We start from the raw sequence: 17,028 nt of genomic DNA on the forward strand, positions 1-17,028 counted from the left end.
GCAGGCTGGGATCCAGTCTGGGCTCACACCTCCACTTAGCTCATCTCTGTCTCCTTCCCTCTGAAAACTTTCCCAGCCGTTTTTTCGTCCCTTGCTGTGACGTTCACAACAGTCTGGCAGAGCAAGGCTGGCTGTCCTGTGCAATGTGTCTTGGCCTGGGTTCGATGTCTCCTCGTGACTGATTCGGCTACGGCTCGGACAGGAGCTCGACGTAAGGGCCGCGCCCTGGGTGAACTGCAGCGAGAGCCCCGGGTGCCGTTCTTGTTGATGTCCCTTCATTAAAGCGGCTGCCAGTGTTTCTGCACCGTCAAGCTGCCCCCTCTCCCTCGTGATGAACCAGTGACCCGTGGGGAGACTCGGTGAGCTCGTCCGCTCCACCCACGAGCCTCAGCATCCATTAATGCGATGTATCTGAATCAGTTTTTGCTGAGATGCTTGCAAATGAGTTATCTAATCTCACCGTTTTTATATTGACTAATTAATATGCTGCTTTGTTTATTATTGATGTAGATCCATGGATTCCTTTTTCATTCAGTGGGTCATAATTCATCACAGTCACTACTTGATTCCCAAGTTATCCAAGATTTCACCCAAAAAAGGGGGGCCCGTTCTGTGGTTCCCATCTTTGCGCACCTCCTCTCCCTGGCCTCACACACTGCTCCAGGCTCATCTTGTACAAACCCAGAATCCACCATTTCTCCAAGGAGCCCTGCATCAGGACAAGGTGTTTCAAATCAAGATCTGGGCAGTAGATGGGATTTTTTTCTTTACTTGAAAAGCAAAGTGATACGTGCATAGAGGGAGAAACACACACAGAGAGGGAGGGGGGAGGGGGAGGGGGAGAGGGAGAGAGAGAGAGGGAGAGAGAGAAAACGAGCGTGCACAGTTCTATCAGCTAGTTCACTACCCAAGTGGCTGCGATGGCCAGGGCTGGGCCAGGCTGGAGCCGGGCCAGGCTGGCTCCCTCTCCCTCCTCTCCTCTCTTCTCCTCCCCTCCCCTCCCCTCCTCCCCTCCCCCTCCCTCTCCCGGACTCCCATGTGGGTGCAGGGGTCCAACCACTTGGGCCATCTTCTGTTGCCTTCCCAAGCCATTAGCAGGAAGCTGGATTGGAAGTGGAGTGTCCAGGAAGGACTCACACCAATGCTGAACACGCTGTGCCACAATGCCAGCCCCTTGGCTGATCGCTATTACTCTTCAGAGTGGTTTTGTTATTCATCCGAAACACATCTAGGTCCATTTGTTTTTAAATATTTATTTTTTTACTTGAAAGTCAGAGTTACAGAGAGAGGAGAGGCAGAGAGAAACAGAGAGGTCTTCCATCCACTGGTTCACTCTCCAGATGGCCACAACGGCCAGAGCTGCGCCGATCTGAAGCTAGGAGCCAGGAGCCAGGAGCTTCTTCCGGGTCTCCCACGGGGATGCAGTGGCTCGAGGACTTGGGCCATCTTCTACTGCTTTCCCAGGCCACAGCAGAGAGCTGGATTGGAAGTGGAGCAGCCGGGACTCGAACTGGCACCCATATGGGATGTGGTGCTGCAGGTGGCGGCTTTACCCACTGCGCCACAGCACCAGCCTGGTCCATTGTTTTTGTTTATATTCACTTTCAGTCTTTCTTTCTTTCTTTTTTTTTTTTTTTTTTTGACAGGCAGAGTTAGACAGTGAGAAAGAAAGAGACAGGGAGAAAGGTCTTCTTTTTTCCATTGGTTCATCCCCCAAGTGGCCACTATAGCTGGTGTGTTGCGGCCAGCGCACTGCACCGATCCGAAGCCAGGAACCAGGTGCTTCCTCCTGGTCTCCCATTCGGGTGCAGGGCCCAAGCACTTGGACCATCCTCCACTGCCCTCCCAGGCCACAGCAGAGAGCTGGACTGGAAGAGGAGCAACCGAGACAGAACCGACGCCCCAACCGGGACTAGAACCCAGGGTACCGGCACCACAGGCAGAGGATTAGCCTAGTGAGCCGCAGCGCCGGCCCAGTCTTTCTTCATCTTTGTTAATTTCTTGTTTTCAACATGGAGAACATCAACATAGTTCCCCAAAGCCCACACTGGGCTGGGCTGGGCTCTACAGCCGGCTTCCTGCTAATATGCAGCCTGGGAGGCAGGAGATGACGGCTCAGTGACAGGGTCACAGCCTGGCCCGGCCCTGGCTGTGTGAGCATCTGGGAAGTGAATGGGAGCTCGTGTGCGTGTGTGCGTGTGCGTGTGTGTCTGCCTTTCCGATAGATTCAGTAAACCAAGGCGTACAGAGGGTGCGAACCCCAAAAGTGAGCTCAGAAGAGGGCTCCTAGTCCTCACTGCACTCCCACTCACCTGTGGCCGGGGGCCAGCGTCATCAGCTCTGCTTTATCCTTCCTGTGTTGCTTTGGAAAATAAATACATTTTTTATCACACACATGTGTTTCCATTTTTCCTTTCTTTTTATGCATTGGGAGGGAGCATGCATGCTCCCACCCTCCAGCGACACACTCCTGCACCCCCACCACCACCCCCCGCCATACACTTCTTGCTCTCCCACACAGCCCTGCTGAGTTCTCCCCAGCTCTGGGGGTGCAGAGGCTGCCGCAGGCTGGCATGGAGAAGAGGAAGGAGGAGGTGGCCCTTCCCCATCCTCTGAAGCCAGACTTCAAAAGTCCTCCATCACCTCCCACAGGCAAATGCCCAAGTTCAAGGTGCAGCCGAGAACAGGGAGGGGTGCCTGTGTGGGCAGAGCCCTGGGAAGCAGGGGACCTGTGTGCACTGGGCTACATTCCTGCCCTCTCTGGTCCGTGTGCTCATCTGAGTAATGGAGAATTGGATGGGGCCCTTCAAGTTCCAGCACGAAACGAGTCAAGCCCAAGGCCCACACTGTCTGTGCACCTGTGGTCGGTTCTAGGGGCAGGGGCCCAAGCAACACCCAGCAAGGTCCCTGCCCTCGGAGAGCTCGCACTCGTAACAGAAGAGCCTCTAAGCAAACACAGACACAGATGTGACATAAAATCTCAGGGAAGTCCCAGGAAGAACAGCAAGGCAGGGCCCAAGCATTAGCGTGAGGGGAAAGTAGGTTGGCTTTAGAAAAGGTGCTCAGTGAGGGCCTCCCCGAGACGAGAGCTGACTTAAGTGCAGGAGCAACCCACGGACAGACCCAAGGATGGGTTTTCTATCAGAGGACACGGCAAGTGCAAAGGGTCTGTGGTGCGAAGTGGCTTGACAGCTGGGAGGGACAGCAAGTGAGTACTGAGGCACAGAGGAGGGGGAGCAAAGAGAGGCTGGCTCCTGGCAGAGGAGTTGAGTCTGGGAAGCTCTGGCGGGGCTGACAGCAGGGTCATGACCCGACCCGATCCACTTGGGCTGCAGGGCGTGTGCCGGTTAAGATCCAGACTTCACGGGGAATTTGACAGAGGGAGAGAAGTGAATGACCAGGGCCGACGTTGTGGCATAGCAGGTAAAGCTGCCACCTGCAGTGCCAGCATCCCACATGGGTGCCAGTTCAAGTCCCGGCTGCTTCACTTTCTTTCCATCCCACTCTCAGCTATGGCCTGGGAAAGCAGTGGAAGACGGCCCAAGTCCTTGGGTCCCTGCACCCACGTGGGAAACCTGGAAGAAGCTCCTGGCTCTTGGCTTCAGATTGGCACAGCTCCAGCCGTTGTGGCCAATTGGGGAGAGACCCAGCAGGTGGAAGACCTCTCCCTAACTGCCTCTCTCTCTCTCTCTCTCTCTCTCTCTCTGTGTAACTCATTCAAATAAATCAATAAATCTTATTTAAAAAAAAAAAAAGTGAACGTCCCTACCTCCAGCCGAGGGACAATGGAGGGAGGGGGTGTTCTGATGCCCAGAGGCCAGGGCCGTCCTCCAGGAGCCCCAAACACACAGGGGCTGCAGGGAGGGGGCCAGGGCTACGCAGAGACAGGCTGCCTTCAGCACACGGCCGCACGGCCCCACAACCCCAGGCTGCACAAGCGAGGACAACCTTGCTCCTCTCAGCCCCAAGTCTTCTTCTAGTAACTTCCATTGGCTGAACACCCCCAAAGCCTGAGAGGCAGGTGTTTGGCTTGGTGCCGAAGGTACTGCTGGGGACACCTGCGCCCCACTCCGGAGTGCCTGGGTTCACGTCCCAGCTCTCCTCCCAACTCCAGCTTCCTGCTCGCGCATACTCTGGGAGGCAGCAGAGGATGACTCAAGCGACTGGGCCCCTGTGACCCACAAGAGACTGCACGGCATTCCTGTCTCCGGGTTCCGGCCTGGCCCAGCCCCAGCTGTCAGCTGGCACATGGGGAGTGAATCAGCAGATGGAAGATCTCTGTCCCTCTGTCTCTCTGCCTTGCAACGTTTTTTAATTAAAACAAATAAACAAAAGGCATGCGGGAAGATCAGTTCTCAGGAAGGGTGGGAAATGAATTTCAGAGTAAACAGGAGAAAATAAGAGCAGGAAGCCAGAGGATGCAACAAAGTCCCGGTGAAAGACGGCGTGGCCGGGCCCGGGACGTGGTGTCAGTGCTGGACTCCGAAGAGCCTGATGGGTTGGAGATGGAGCCTGGGGACAAGGAAGGCACCTCGAGTTGGCACTGGCTTAGCTGGCGAAGACTCTGGGAGGGGCCGGTTCGGGAGGGGTCAAGAGTCATGGTTCTGTTTTGGACACAGGACGTCCAGCAGTGGAAGTACCAGGAGAGATGTCAACAAGACAGCTTAGACCCAAATCTGGGGTTCATGGCAGAAGGAAGTTCAGGTGCAAACGCGGGTGGTCAGGGTAGAGATGGGGGTTTGCTAGGGAATTGGGCAACTTCACAGGGAGTCACGTGACCCACTGTAGTCTCGCGTCTCTCCCTGAATCCACCACTCCAGGCTGGGTGCAGACGCTGTGCACTGATTGGCCAGGACGGGATTTTGTGCCTAAGTGGGAAAATGAGGGGTGGGGATCTCGCTCACCCAAGACGCATGTCCTAAGAATCAGGGAGGGGTGGATTCCTAGAGGAAAGTCAGGGTGCTTCTGTCGGGAGTGCACTTGTTTGCCAGCAGCAAAAACCAACCAACCAAAACAGCCCCAGCCCGCAGGTACCTGCTTATGCACCCACTGCTATGCCATGAACACCGGCTGGGCACCTGCTGGCCAGGCTCTGTGACCTCCCAGCCTCCCTTCCTGCTGAGAGAACTTGCCCTCCTGAGCCAGCTCATGGCTGGTCTTGCGGCCCCTGCTCATGTCCCACCTCCAGGACCTGGGTTTCCCTTCAGCACTAGGACTAACTGATGCTATTACCCCCACGGATGGAGATGCGGGACAGCAGGCAGCAGCCACAGCCCAGGTGCAGGACAGGGTGTGGCTGCCTCCAAAGCCCACACTCCACGATCTCCCCAGCACCCCCGCCCCAGGTCCCCCCAGGCGCTGCCACAGCACAGCCTCTAGCCTCCGGCTGGCAGCTGCTAGGACCCAGGGGGCTGGCGCCAGGCCCTGCCCCTCCCTTGCCAGCTCTGTGCATCTCCAGAGGGCACCATCAAAGTGACAGCCAGTGCCATCTCCAGCGAAGGCCGGGCTGCTGGAGCTGGGCTGGGGCGGGGGCCAGAGCCTGCAGGCTCAGCCTTGCACCTCTCCATGGGGCCGGCCAAACATCCCAGAAGATGGCAGCCTGGGCAACGGAGCCACCTCGCCCACAGCCTATGAGGTGAGAGGCCGGAGGGGCGAGGGGCAGGAGATGGGAATCCCGGAGCTGGAGACCCCCGTTTCGCTCTCTGCATCCCAGCACAGGGTGAAGCCTGGGCGTGCAGATGGCCAACAGCACGGGACTGACCGGCACAGAAGTCGCAGGCTCGGTGGGGTTGATCCTGGCGGCTATCGTAGAGGTGGGGGCCCTGCTGGGCAACGGTGCGCTGCTGGTGGTGGTGCTGCGCACGCCTGGCTTGAGCGACGCGCTCTACCTGGCGCACCTGTGCGTCGTGGACCTGCTGGCCGCCGCCTCCATCATGCCGCTGGGCCTGCTGGCCGCACCCCCGCCGGGCCTGGGCCGCGTGCGCCTGGGCCCCGCGCCCTGCCGCGCCGTGCGCTTCCTGTCCGCCGCGCTGCTTCCGGCCTGCACGCTCGGCGTGGCCGCCCTCGGCCTGGCGCGCTACCGCCTCATCGTGCACCCGCTGCGGCCAGCCGCGCGGCCGCCGCCCGCGCTCGTGCTCACGGCGGTGTGGGCCGCGGCCGGGCTGCTCGGCGCGCTCTCCCTGCTCGGGCCGCCGCCCGCGCCGCCCCCGGCCCCGGCCCGCTGCTCGGTCCTGGCTGGAGGGCTGGGGCCCTTCCGGCCGCTCTGGGCGTCGCTGGCCTTCGCGCTGCCGGCCCTCCTGCTGCTCGGTGCCTACGGCGGCATCTTCCTCGTGGCACGCCGCGCCGCCCTCCGGCCCCCACGGCCCGCGCGCGAGGCCCGGCTGCGCTCCGATTCGCTGGACAGCCGCCTCTCCATCCTGCCGCCCCTCCGGCCTCGCCTGCCCGGGGGCAAGGCGGCCCTGGCTCCGGCGCTGGCCGTGGGCCAGTTTGCAGCCTGCTGGCTGCCGTACGGCTGCGCGTGCCTGGCGCCCGCAGCGCGGGCCGCCGAAGCCGAGGCGGCTGTCACCTGGGTGGCCTACTCGGCCTTCGCGGCGCACCCCTTCCTCTATGGTCTGTTGCAGCGCCCCGTGCGCTCGGCGCTGGGCCGCCTCACTCGCCGCGCGCTGCCCCGGCCCCCGCGGGCCTGCCCTCCGCGGGCCTGGCCCCCGCGGGCAATCCTGCGGCGCCTCCGCCGACCCCGACCCCGCCAGAGCCCTGCCCCAGGCCCCTCGGAGGCACCAGAGCAGGTGCCCTAGTGAGCAAGAGGGCGGAGCCGGGGCGGGCCCGCAGGCCACCTGAGCGCTCTCTTGGAGCCCGAGGCTAGGGGCCCAGCCAGCCCCGTGCACAGGTAGGCACAGGTAGCCAGGGCTGCCTGCTGGGACGTGTGACCATAAAAGAGGAAAGCTGTCGGTAGCCTGGTGAGGCTGAGGCTTCCGAGAGCCTGGAATCCCGGGTTCTGGGCCCAACACTGCATGGTAGGTGTGCACAGACCTACCTTGCCTCAGGCCTCAGTTTCCCCCTGTACCCTGCGCTGTCCCCCAAGGCCCTGCAGTGTGGGCTGTTAAACTCAAGGAAGGCCCCAGGCCCAGGAAGGAGAAGTGCAGAGTCCAGAGAAGAGGACCTAAGAGCTCACAGCCAAAGTGAGGGCACAGCAGGGTTGGAGTTAACAGCCACAGCAGGAGCAACCAGTGGCGAGACACTCAGGAGGACTTCCCAAACGTTGGCACCAAGGAGAGACTGGACAAAGCTACTGAGCTGCTTTCATCTGTTCTAAAGAGCCCAGGAAACAACTGGATCCGTTTGGTGCTGGCAGCAGGAAGCTGGACACGACCCTGAGGCTCCCCAGCTGGAACAGCCCAGTGGGGGCTGGTGGGGTCACAGGTGCGGTTCCTCAGCTGCCCCACTTCCTGGAGGTTTTGCCCACCCTCCCCCAACACCACTATTTCATAGCTTCCTGGTCGCTGAGAATGTTTATTCAAAAACAGGGATTGAAAAAAACTGTACAGTGTCTGCTGCTCCGAACTGGGCCCCTGCCCCCATGCCACTGCCCCGGCTCCCAGCAGAGCCCCCTCCCCGGGCTGCCCAAAGGCAAGCCCAGCCAGTCCATTCCAGTCACAGGGCGCGGGGGGGAGCAGCAGGGACCCGCAGGAGGCGGGGACAGAAGCACGGCTCCAGCCACCCCCACGCTCTCCTCCCTGAGCCCCACAGCGGGCAGGAGGCCGGAAGCCCAGAGGGGTGGGGTGTGCAGGAGTGACTCCCCACCGTGGTGGGGACACCAGAGAGGCCCCTGGCTGCTCCCTGCATCTGAGCACAGAGCCGAGGGGATGGGGGCCCCTGCCCTGGGGCTGCCACAGCTCCCGGAGCCCTGGGCCAGGAACTGCACCTGCTGTGGGCTAAGGAATCGCACAGACCCAGGCAGGGGAGGGAGTGCATCCATGCGTCTGGCGTTAGCGGCATCTGGGAGCCCTGGGTGGAGTCTCCTGGGGCAGGCAGGGTGCCAGGGCAGCCCCCCGGCCGGCGGGCCCACCTGCCCCTGCCTGTGGCTCCGGCGGCCTCAGTAGGGGGAGAATTTCTGCCGCTCGGCTTTCTTGCTCCCATTGGCCGCGGCCATCTTGGCAGTGTAGGCCGCCAAGCCCGGCGGTGGCCCTGGGGAGGCGGGCGGTAGAGCCAAGAAGGGCACGGGCTTGAGGCCGATGAAGTTGGAGAGGGAGATGGCGTAGGGCGTGCCCAGCAGGCCTGGGGGAGCCGTGGGCAGGGCCGTCAGGGGCGGCGAGAAGGGGGCGGACAGGTCTGCGGGGGTTGAGCCAGGCGTCCCCCCAGAGGTAGACTTGGCCGTCTCTAGACTGGAGAGAGGGACATGGAGGAGGAGACTGAGAGAGGTGATGGGGCAGGTGTGGCACTAACCACGAGGGAGCAGGGAGCAGCTGCGTGGGTGTGTATGGGAAGGGGGCGGGGGGCGAGGGAGGTGGACAGTGAGGACGAGCAGAGTCACGGAGACGGAGCGAGGCAAGGGGACATGACAGCTGGGCCCAGAGGGGTAAGGCAGGGCAACATGGGGTGCTGACACGGCCGGGGTCAGAGGGCAGGCTCAGACGGAGAAAGCCAGCCCCGCCCTCCTCACCTGTGCCCTGCAGGTGCCCACGCCACCGCCCGCCCCATGCTCACCAGGCAGTGATGAGGTACTGGGCCAGGGCGATGGAGACGGGCGAGCCGGTGATGGTCACGTGCCGCTCGCCAGCGCCCTCGGCTTGATTCCCGATCTTGATGTGTGCCCCCGACATCTGCCGGATCTCACTGATCTTGCTGCCCTGGCGCCCGATCACACAGCCGATCAGCTGGGGAGACGACATTATTAGCATTCAACTCTGGCCAAAGCCCAGGACGCCTAGGCCCCCGCCCTGCCCGCAGCCAACCCCCGCCCCTGCTCACGTCATTGGGGACCAGGAATTCCTGCGAGCTGGTCTGTGTGCCGGGATCCAGTCCTGAGGGGGAGAGGAGGGACTGAGTGTGGCTCTGGGCCTTTCCCGCCCCCCACATCCACTCCAGCGGGGCCGCCCAGACCCACGCACCTGGCACCACGCTAGGGGAGGCAAAGGGGACTGCGTGGCCTGAGAGCTGCTGGAGCTTGGTGACCTGTGCCAAAGATAAAGGGGTAGAAGTCAGAGGAGGCCCGGTTCCGGTTCTGGAAGGGGAGCCTCGGGCTGTGGGCCACTCACCTCAGCTGGGGTCACAGCCCCGTACTGACCCTGGACGGGGAAGCCCTGCAGGAAAAAGTGGACAGAAAGGGGTTACTGTGATGAGTCCCAGCTGCTGGCCGGTCACTCCGCGTCCTCCCTGGACCCCCGAATCCCTGCTCCCACCCCCTTGCCCACCTCCATCCCCTCACCTGGTTGGCAGACAGGAGGACCGTACCCAGGGAGAGGCTTGGATGGTAGGGGATGGTGGCTCCTTTGGGTGGGGACTGGAAGGCAGACACGAGGAGGCTCCGCTGGGACCCTCGCTGCCAGGTGCCCCATGGGCCCCCCAGGCAAATGCCTCCCAACACTTGGAGCCCACAACCCGCCCCTGCAGCCCCACCCAGCCCCAGCCATCACAGGCCTAGGATGTGGGGTCCTGAAAAGGCTCGCCCAGGACCCCACCTCGTGCCACTACTGACCCCCCGGCCCAGGGTCGCACCTCCAGGATAACAGCACAGATCTGCCGCACACACAGGATAATGGCATCAGGCACCCCAGACACGGTGACAGCACGCTCTGTGGAATTGGGGAGCAAGTCCCCCGCCACCTGCACCTGAGCACCCGTGGTCTGCAAACAGAACAGGGGCTGCTCTGGCTGCCACTGTAGCCCAGAGAAGGGCCGTACGACCTCCGAGCACCCCAGCACGTACGAAGCCGTAAAGCCCATATCCCCTGTCACAGGCAGAGGGTGGGGCCTCCCTGGATGTGGCGCCCCTCTCCCCTCACCTCTCGGATCTCCTTGATCTTGGTGCCTGCCTTCCCGATCAGCGAGCCACACTGGCTGGCAGGGATGACGAGGCGCAAGGTCACGGGAGGCCTGGAGACGTTCCCACCATTTGCAGGAGCAGCACAGAGGTCCTGGGGCAGGGAGGAGGGGCGGCTGTGCACACCCCCGCCACTCCCCACCCCACCCCCCCTGGCCCTTTCCTGCCCAGGGATAAGGCAGGTACTCCCTCCCCTGCCCTGGGCCAAGGGAACACTGCTCTGCGCTTGACCCTCCCTCCCACCCACAACCAAGCCCTGGACCCTGTTCTCCCTGGGGAGCCCCCCTTGGCCTCCCATCCCAGTGAGCCACAGACCTCATCTAGCTTGAAGGCGATCATGGAGACGGCGTGGAAGACAGCGGCTGTGGACCCAGTGATGGTGGTGATGCGCTCGGGGCAGGAGCCCTCGGAGATGGTGATCCGGGCACTGCTCTGTGGACACAGCACGAGCGTTGGGCAGCAGGGTCCCTTCCCCGACCCCCTTGCCAGGAATCTGCCTGGCCCGCTCAGCCTTGGGGGCAGGCATAGGCCCTCCCCTCCGTGCAGGTGCCCCAGGCTCCTCCCTCCAACTCCAATCTCACCTGCTCCCTGATCCGCTTTACAGTCTCTCCCTTCTGTGGGAACAAAGCAGAGTTCACCCTTAGGCTGGACGGTCACCCAGCCTCAGGTGCAGGGGTCGCAGGTAGCGGGACTGGGAACCTACCTTCCCGATTATACTGCCCACCTCCTGCAAACGAGACAAGAGCGCAGTCAGGTGGGCCCTGAGGCCCCAGGCCCAGGCCCTCTCCCCACCCAGCAAGCGCTCTGAGGAAGGCCCCCCCCTCCCCGCCCTGCCCCACCCCACTGCCTGCCACGCCCAGCGCAACCGCACCCACCTTCCCGTGCATCAGCATCCGCAGCGTGAGCGTGATGCTGAGCTCCGGCTCTTCCTCCAGCCCCGCGTCTGAGCCGCTCATCCTGTCAGGCGGGGCTGGGGCCACAGTGGCCTGGGACAGTGTCCACGCTGTGGCCTGGCCGGCTCTGTGGGGGCAGCGGAAGAGGGGTGAGGGCAATCCCACATCCCAGAGCAAGGAGACAGCCTGGCTGTCCCCCAACAGCCATGCTTAGGTGCACTTCACCAGCCGTGTGGCCCTGGACGGGTCCCTGACCCCTCCAAGCCTCAGCTTAGCCATCTGCAAAAGGGAGAACCAGTTCCCACCCCTGAGAAGCACACTGAGGGCAGGGGCCCGTCTCTGGGCGCGTGCTTCCCTTCCCTCCCCCGTCAGGAGCAGGGACGCACTCACTGGGTCTGTGGGAGGCCAGAGAGGACAGCCACGCGTGCCACATCTAGGGCACTCCTGTGGATCGGGCCTTGAAGGCGGAGGGAAGGTTGCAAGCTGGCTGCAAAGAGGGCCTCGTGTCCAGGGCCCAGGCCCTGCTGCCTGGAGCAGAAAGCAGCAGGCGCGGCAGGAGGCCGAGGGCAGTGAGGTTAGGAGGTCCCGTCAGCCCTACCTGCAGAGGTGACCCGGTCTGCCAGAGGGCACTGGAGCAGAAGCTCCCCTCAAACACCACAGGGCTGGGGCACAGGGTATCAGGGGCCCACGGCGCGCACTGTGGTGTCCTAATCCCTCTCCTGCGTGCTCGGGTGGCCCTGGGGACAGGAGGCGAGCAGGATCCGGGCTGGCCACACTCCCAGCCTGGAACACTTTCTACAGTACCTGAAACAAGGCACTTGGGGTCTGAGTCTCAATTTCTTTCCCCAAAGAACACAGAGGGAGCCGCTGCCCCTAGGACTGGGTGCTGGGTAAGAAAGGGGTTCGGTGGGTGGTGGGCCGTAGGAATGTCACGGCCACTAACCGGTGCTGGAGGGTGGAGCCTGCGATTAGCTGCTGGGATTAGCTCAGCCGCCAGCCCTCCCCGCCCGACCCCTTTTCAAGCCCCAGCTTAATCCTGAACCTTAATCCTGCTTGGAAATCCCTCTCCTTTGAAGGCTGTCTCCTGCCAAGGCTCAGCCTTGATGGGCAGCTCACTGGGGGACCAGAACCCAAGGAGGAGGACGGGGAGTGTGACCAGCTGGTGCCAAGTCTGGGCCAAGACTGAGCTATCACCCTACAAATGCTTTCTGCCCAGGAGGGTGTGAGGGCAAAGGATGAGTGCTGGGCTTGGCACACACGGAGGCCTCTGCCCATCCTGACACGAGGGTCAAGGGCGTGAGCTCTGCCCGATCCCCTTGCTAGCCAGGGTTTGGCCATGGAATGGAAGGGGGCACTCCCGCCTGGTTCTGGGGATCTCTGCTTCTGGGCCCACTCATGGCCAGGACAACCCTATTCCCTCCTCCCCCCCGCACCTGCTCCTCTTTCCCGTCCAGTTCTGCCCCAGGCTCTCCAGAGGCTGCAGAGCAGCCATGGATGTGGGCACTGTGCTCGCCGAGCATCCTGGCCAGCCCCGTGCTGGCTGCCCTTGCTCCACATTCCCCTGGCTGCCTGCACTTCCCCCATCAAAGCGCGTGTGATGACGTGCTTGCTTTCAGCCTCCCGGACAGCCAAGCCCGGGAGCCCCTGAGAGCAGGAGCCAAGGCTGCCTGCTGCCTTCTTGTGTCCTCGGGGCTCTGTTCAGAACACGCTGGTGAGCGTCCCCGGGAACGCCCTGCCTGGCAAGGGAAGCTGATGCTGAGACGGTCAGAGAGGAGGGGGTGGCAGGGTCCTGCCTGCTCTCCAGGCTGTCCCGGCCCCACCACGTGCTCCCATTCAGGCTGTTCCTGTGGGGTCCGTTAGTCGTCCTCGGGGACCAGCTGCAGGCTTCGGCCATCTCCGAGGGCCCTCTGCCTGCCTAGCAGCCATGAGCCTGTCTGCAGAGGGCTGACAACGTGTCCAGGGCCACTGTCTTAAGCTCCAGTTTTCTGGGGCTCACAGACCCCTTTGGGATGCCAACCAGTGAGAACCCTGACACTGTCCCCACATCAACTCCACATCTCCTCTTGCGGCCCCAGGACAAAAAGGGCAGGGGCTGGAACACAGCCAGGCCCGGAGCACCTGCCACGGTACAGACCCGCCGCCCCAGTTGAGTGAATGACCTGGCCAGGCTCTCGGTCCACCCACCTGTGCTATGTTTGGAGGCTGAGGGTGGGAGGAGGATTGCTGGCCTGTGCCCTCCCCTTCCCAGAGACCCTGAGGGTGCTTTCTGCCTACAGGAGAGAACAAGGGGCCCTGACCCACATTTCCCAAATTCTCCTCGAGCCCCAAGAAGGAGCAGCGCCGCTGGGTGTCCCTGGCTCCCTGACTCTCTGCGGCTCCTGTCTGGTGGGTCCCTGCTGGGCCACCCACGTGGCAGCCGCACATCATGCCACACTGACCTCCAGCTCACCTCCGACGGTGCCCAGCCCCCTCTGGTCAGCAGGGCTCCCAGGCAGAACATAACAAGCTCAGACAGGGCCTCTGACCTCGGGCCTCCCCTCCTGCGCCCCAGGCCCCCTCCCCAGTCCCGGTGCCCACTCCTTCTGTCCCTGGCTTCCTGCCACTCGGGCTGGAGAGGGTGGGGAGGGTGGTGACAGCTGTGTAAGCGATGGCGGCTGCCCCCTTCCTGCCCCTCCCCCCCAGCTGTCTCTCTCCCATGACAGCTGCCCAATCAAAGGGCCGGGGGCTTAGCCAGCTCCCCCCACACGCAGGGATCAAGTGTCCACCCTGGCTTTGTTCTGGAGCAAGAACAATCCCAGGGAGGGGAGGGCTCCTGGGGCCAGGCAACTCAAGTAGCCCGCGCCCCTCAGGGGATTCCCTGGGCTGCTCTGGCCACTGTCCGGCCAGCTAGGGCCTGCCTGCGGACCCACCTGGGCTGGGGGGGGTACCGTCTCCAGCTTCATTCCACATCTCCCAGCATCCCCCTCACCACCCCCAGCTTCCAACCTAGCAGCCACCTTCTCCTATTCCCACTCCAAAAGCGGTTGCGCTGGCCACACCCAGTGATGCTGAGGAATGGCTCGGAGCATCAGCAGAGGCAGGGTGTGGCAATGGGGCTGGAGGGCTCGGCGGCCAGGGATCCGGGCTCCCCTGCCCATCCCCTTCTCTGGAGATGCTCACCCTGCCCCATCAGGCCCCTGAAACCCAGGCCTCAGGCCACGCACCCAGCCTCGATCATGCCCACTTCCGGAGGCAGGAGGGGGAGACAGGGCCTCCAGAGGAGCAGCCTGGGGGCCACAAGCTCCAGCCCCTGTTCTCTGATTCGGGTCCGTCTCATAAACAAAGCGCCAGGCAGAGAAGGAACCAGATCAGAAATGCTACGTCGTCCTCACAGTGTCACTAGGCAGCACCCTGAGTCTTCGTAGCTAAGAGAAACCAAGGCAGGCCCAGGCCCAGGCTAGGCTCCCAGAGGAGGCCACAGCCTCACGGCACAGCCTTGGTCACTGGTACCCAATCCCTGCTGCCTCACCCAAGTTGAGAAAGGTCTCTAGCATCCATTCTCCATGCTGGAGGCTACACGCTATCTACTACTCAACAGCCATCCATGGATCCCCAGTGCCCAAGAAACGAAGTCTGATCTCCATGGACAAACAATCGAGGCCTTCATGGTCTGGCCCCTGCTGACCTGGCTCATCTCTACCCCATCCCCCATACACACCAGGCTGCAGAACACACCTAGAACCTCCAGCCTCTGTCCCAGCTGATCCCAGCCTCAGATGCCCGGCCTCCCCACTCTCAGAAGTGCCCCTCCTGGGCAGAGCCCTCCCCAGCTTTCCCAGGGAGATGGAATCACTGTGGCCCCGCGCCCCTCGGGGAGACGGCTGCAACGCAGAGCAGTCCCGTGTCCGAGCCTGTCTTTCCAGTCCAGAGAGCTCCAGGACAGAAACTTGAGACAGAACCGGGCTGAACATGCAGGGAGAACTGGGGCTCACACGGGCCGGGGACACTAGGAACCATCAGGTTCAGGGGCCCTGGGGCTGAGGATCCCAGGGGAGCAGTGAGGGACGCACCACACAGGACCCCCAGCTCTTCCGTGGCACCGCCAGCCCCTGCCCCTGCTGTGTTCCTGGGGTCTATGGCCTCCAGGGGGGATATGAATTTTGCAAAGTGGCCTCACCCTCTGGAGAAGGGGTACTGGAAGGAGAGTTGGCGTGTGGGACGGGCTGCACGGCAGGGAGGTGGCCTCAGCCTGTCACAGCTGGAAGTCTCCCCAGTCAAGCCAGGAAGGCAGGCGATGTGGGAAGCCACTGGAGGAGCTGGGAACCCTGGGGGTCCACCTGTGCAGCCTGGAGCGCCTTCCTCCAGGGATCAAGCACCAGGGGGGCAGTGATGGGAGCAGCGAGAGTGCACAGAGCCTGTCTGGGGACACAGGGTGGGGCAAGCCAGCCTCCCAGTGGCCTGGGCCTGCCAGGGTGTGTGGGCCGCCTGCTCCCAGCCCCGGACCCAGAGCATGCGAAGAGAACAATCCCCTTGTGTTTAGGCGGCCTGAGCCTGCATGCTGATGAAGGCCGGGGGTGGGGGCTGGGCTGGGGGCGCCTCGGAGGTTGAGAGGGCTCCAGGACCTGGAGGGGCAGAGGATCTTCAGATAGGGACAGAACAGCCTGCCAGGTGCCGGCCCTGAGTGAGTGGGGGACCCCAGGGAAGAGCGAAGGCCGGGCTCAGCTCCTGGGGAGTGTATGGGGTGCAAGTGCTCTTTGTAGGGGAAGAAGAGCCCCCGAGGATGCGTGTCCTGTTCATCCAGCATGAAGGTGATCTTCCAAGGTTGGGGGGACCCAGGGCCCCACATTTGGGGAGAAAGGGATGCAAGTGGACATGGGTGCATCCCCTTGAAGACCACTCCCCTGGGTGCTGGACCCGGGCGGGGCCCTGGGTGCCACAGGTCTCAAGATGGCGGGCCTGGGCCATGGGAGTGAGGAGGCAGGCGCCTCCCTCTCCTGGCCAGGCAGGCACCAGGGCCAGGCTGAAGTGAGAGCAGAGCCCCCCACCCTCACCCACCCAGGAGCCCAGCCAAGGAGTCAGGTCAGAGCTGAGGCCAAAGAGCCCCAGGCACAGAAAGGACCACTGAGCTCCCAACTCTCATCTCCATGCAACCCTGGCCTGGAGGGTCTGTGTCTGGCTGCTCCTAGGACCGCAGAGCATGGCCAGGGGTGGATACTTGGCCAGGAGCAGACACCGAGCAGAACCCGAACCCAGAACAGGAGGTCCAGGAAAGAGCAGGCCCAGAGGAAAGAAACACGGGTGAGATGGGGGCCTCAGACCTGAGATCTAAGGTCCAGGAAGCCCCCTCCCTGCTGCACAGCGCTCCTCTGGCGGCCAAGAGCCCCCACCTGTACAAGTCTCAGCGATATGGGACAGGGAGCGCGTTCTTCGCAGTCTCCCAGTGTCCCGGAGCCAGGACCCCAGCCCAAGGACCCGAGCGCGGCCGCCTGCCCCCTCCCCCGGCCGAACCCCCAAACTTCGTGCCCCGCCCGGCCCGCGCCCTACCTCGCTGGGGCTGTCCTGCGGCGGCGGCGGCGGCGGCGCGGCGGCTGGGCCGCTCAGTCCCACATTGTCCCCGGGAAAGGCGGCCGCTCACAACTGCGAGTGACATCAGCTGCGAACAATGAGGGGTTTGACAGGCGCGGAGCCCGGCCGGCCCGGAGCCCGGCTCCGCGCCCCCCCCACCCCCGGCCCGCCCGGCCCGGCCCCTCCCCGCCCCCTCCCCGGATCCGATTACAGCGCGGCGGGCCCGCCCCAGCCGCCCCAGTGCCGCAGCCGCCCGCCCCGCCCCGCCCCGCGCGCCGCGGTGCGCCCCGAGCGGCCGCGCTTCCGGGAGGGCTCCGGGAGCCGCGGCGCCGGGCCCCGAGCTCGGGCTTCGACCTCCGCCCCGCCCTCATCGCGGCTCCCGTTGTCTGTGCGCTGTCCTGCGCGCGGGGGCCTCAGCCCCGAGACCCGCGGCCCGGCCCGGTGCGCGCAGGACAGGTACCGGGCCAGCTGACGGAGGGGCCTGGGAGCCCTCGTGCACCCCGCCCCGCCGCGACGCCCCCAGGTCTACTCCCAGCATTCCTTCTGGGGTTC

General features: G+C 63.4%; 2 protein-coding genes across 3 annotated transcripts; one reads left to right on the forward strand and one right to left on the reverse strand.

Annotated features, from left to right (window-relative positions):
• Positions 1–5,738: 5,738 nt before the first annotated feature.
• GPR62 (G protein-coupled receptor 62) lies at positions 5,739–6,794 on the forward strand. Its single transcript, XM_062200170.1, has one exon. It carries the CDS (start codon positions 5,739–5,741, stop codon positions 6,792–6,794), a length of 1,056 nt encoding a protein of 351 aa, XP_062056154.1.
• A 702-nt stretch (positions 6,795–7,496) lies between these two features.
• Positions 7,497–16,626, reverse strand: PCBP4 (poly(rC) binding protein 4). 2 transcript variants are annotated; one of them, XM_062201004.1, is made up of 13 exons: positions 16,456–16,626; positions 10,915–11,059; positions 10,743–10,766; positions 10,621–10,653; positions 10,355–10,471; positions 10,002–10,133; positions 9,715–9,843; positions 9,425–9,499; positions 9,255–9,299; positions 9,108–9,171; positions 8,968–9,020; positions 8,704–8,873; positions 7,497–8,381 (listed from the first exon to the last, which is right to left on the reverse strand). In XM_062201004.1, exons 2-13 carry the CDS (start codon positions 10,993–10,995, stop codon positions 8,093–8,095), a joined length of 1,212 nt encoding a protein of 403 aa, XP_062056988.1. In that variant the 5' UTR covers positions 10,996–11,059; positions 16,456–16,626; the 3' UTR covers positions 7,497–8,092. The 2 variants fall into 2 exon arrangements, with proteins under 2 accessions (XP_062056988.1, XP_062056989.1); XM_062201005.1 differs by lacking the exon at positions 16,456–16,626 and having other exon boundaries at positions 10,915–16,372.
• Between the last annotated feature and the right edge of the window lie 402 nt (positions 16,627–17,028).

Source organism: Lepus europaeus, chromosome 9, assembly GCF_033115175.1.
Source record: "Lepus europaeus isolate LE1 chromosome 9, mLepTim1.pri, whole genome shotgun sequence".
In the NCBI taxonomy this organism is placed as follows: domain Eukaryota; kingdom Metazoa; phylum Chordata; class Mammalia; order Lagomorpha; family Leporidae; genus Lepus; species Lepus europaeus.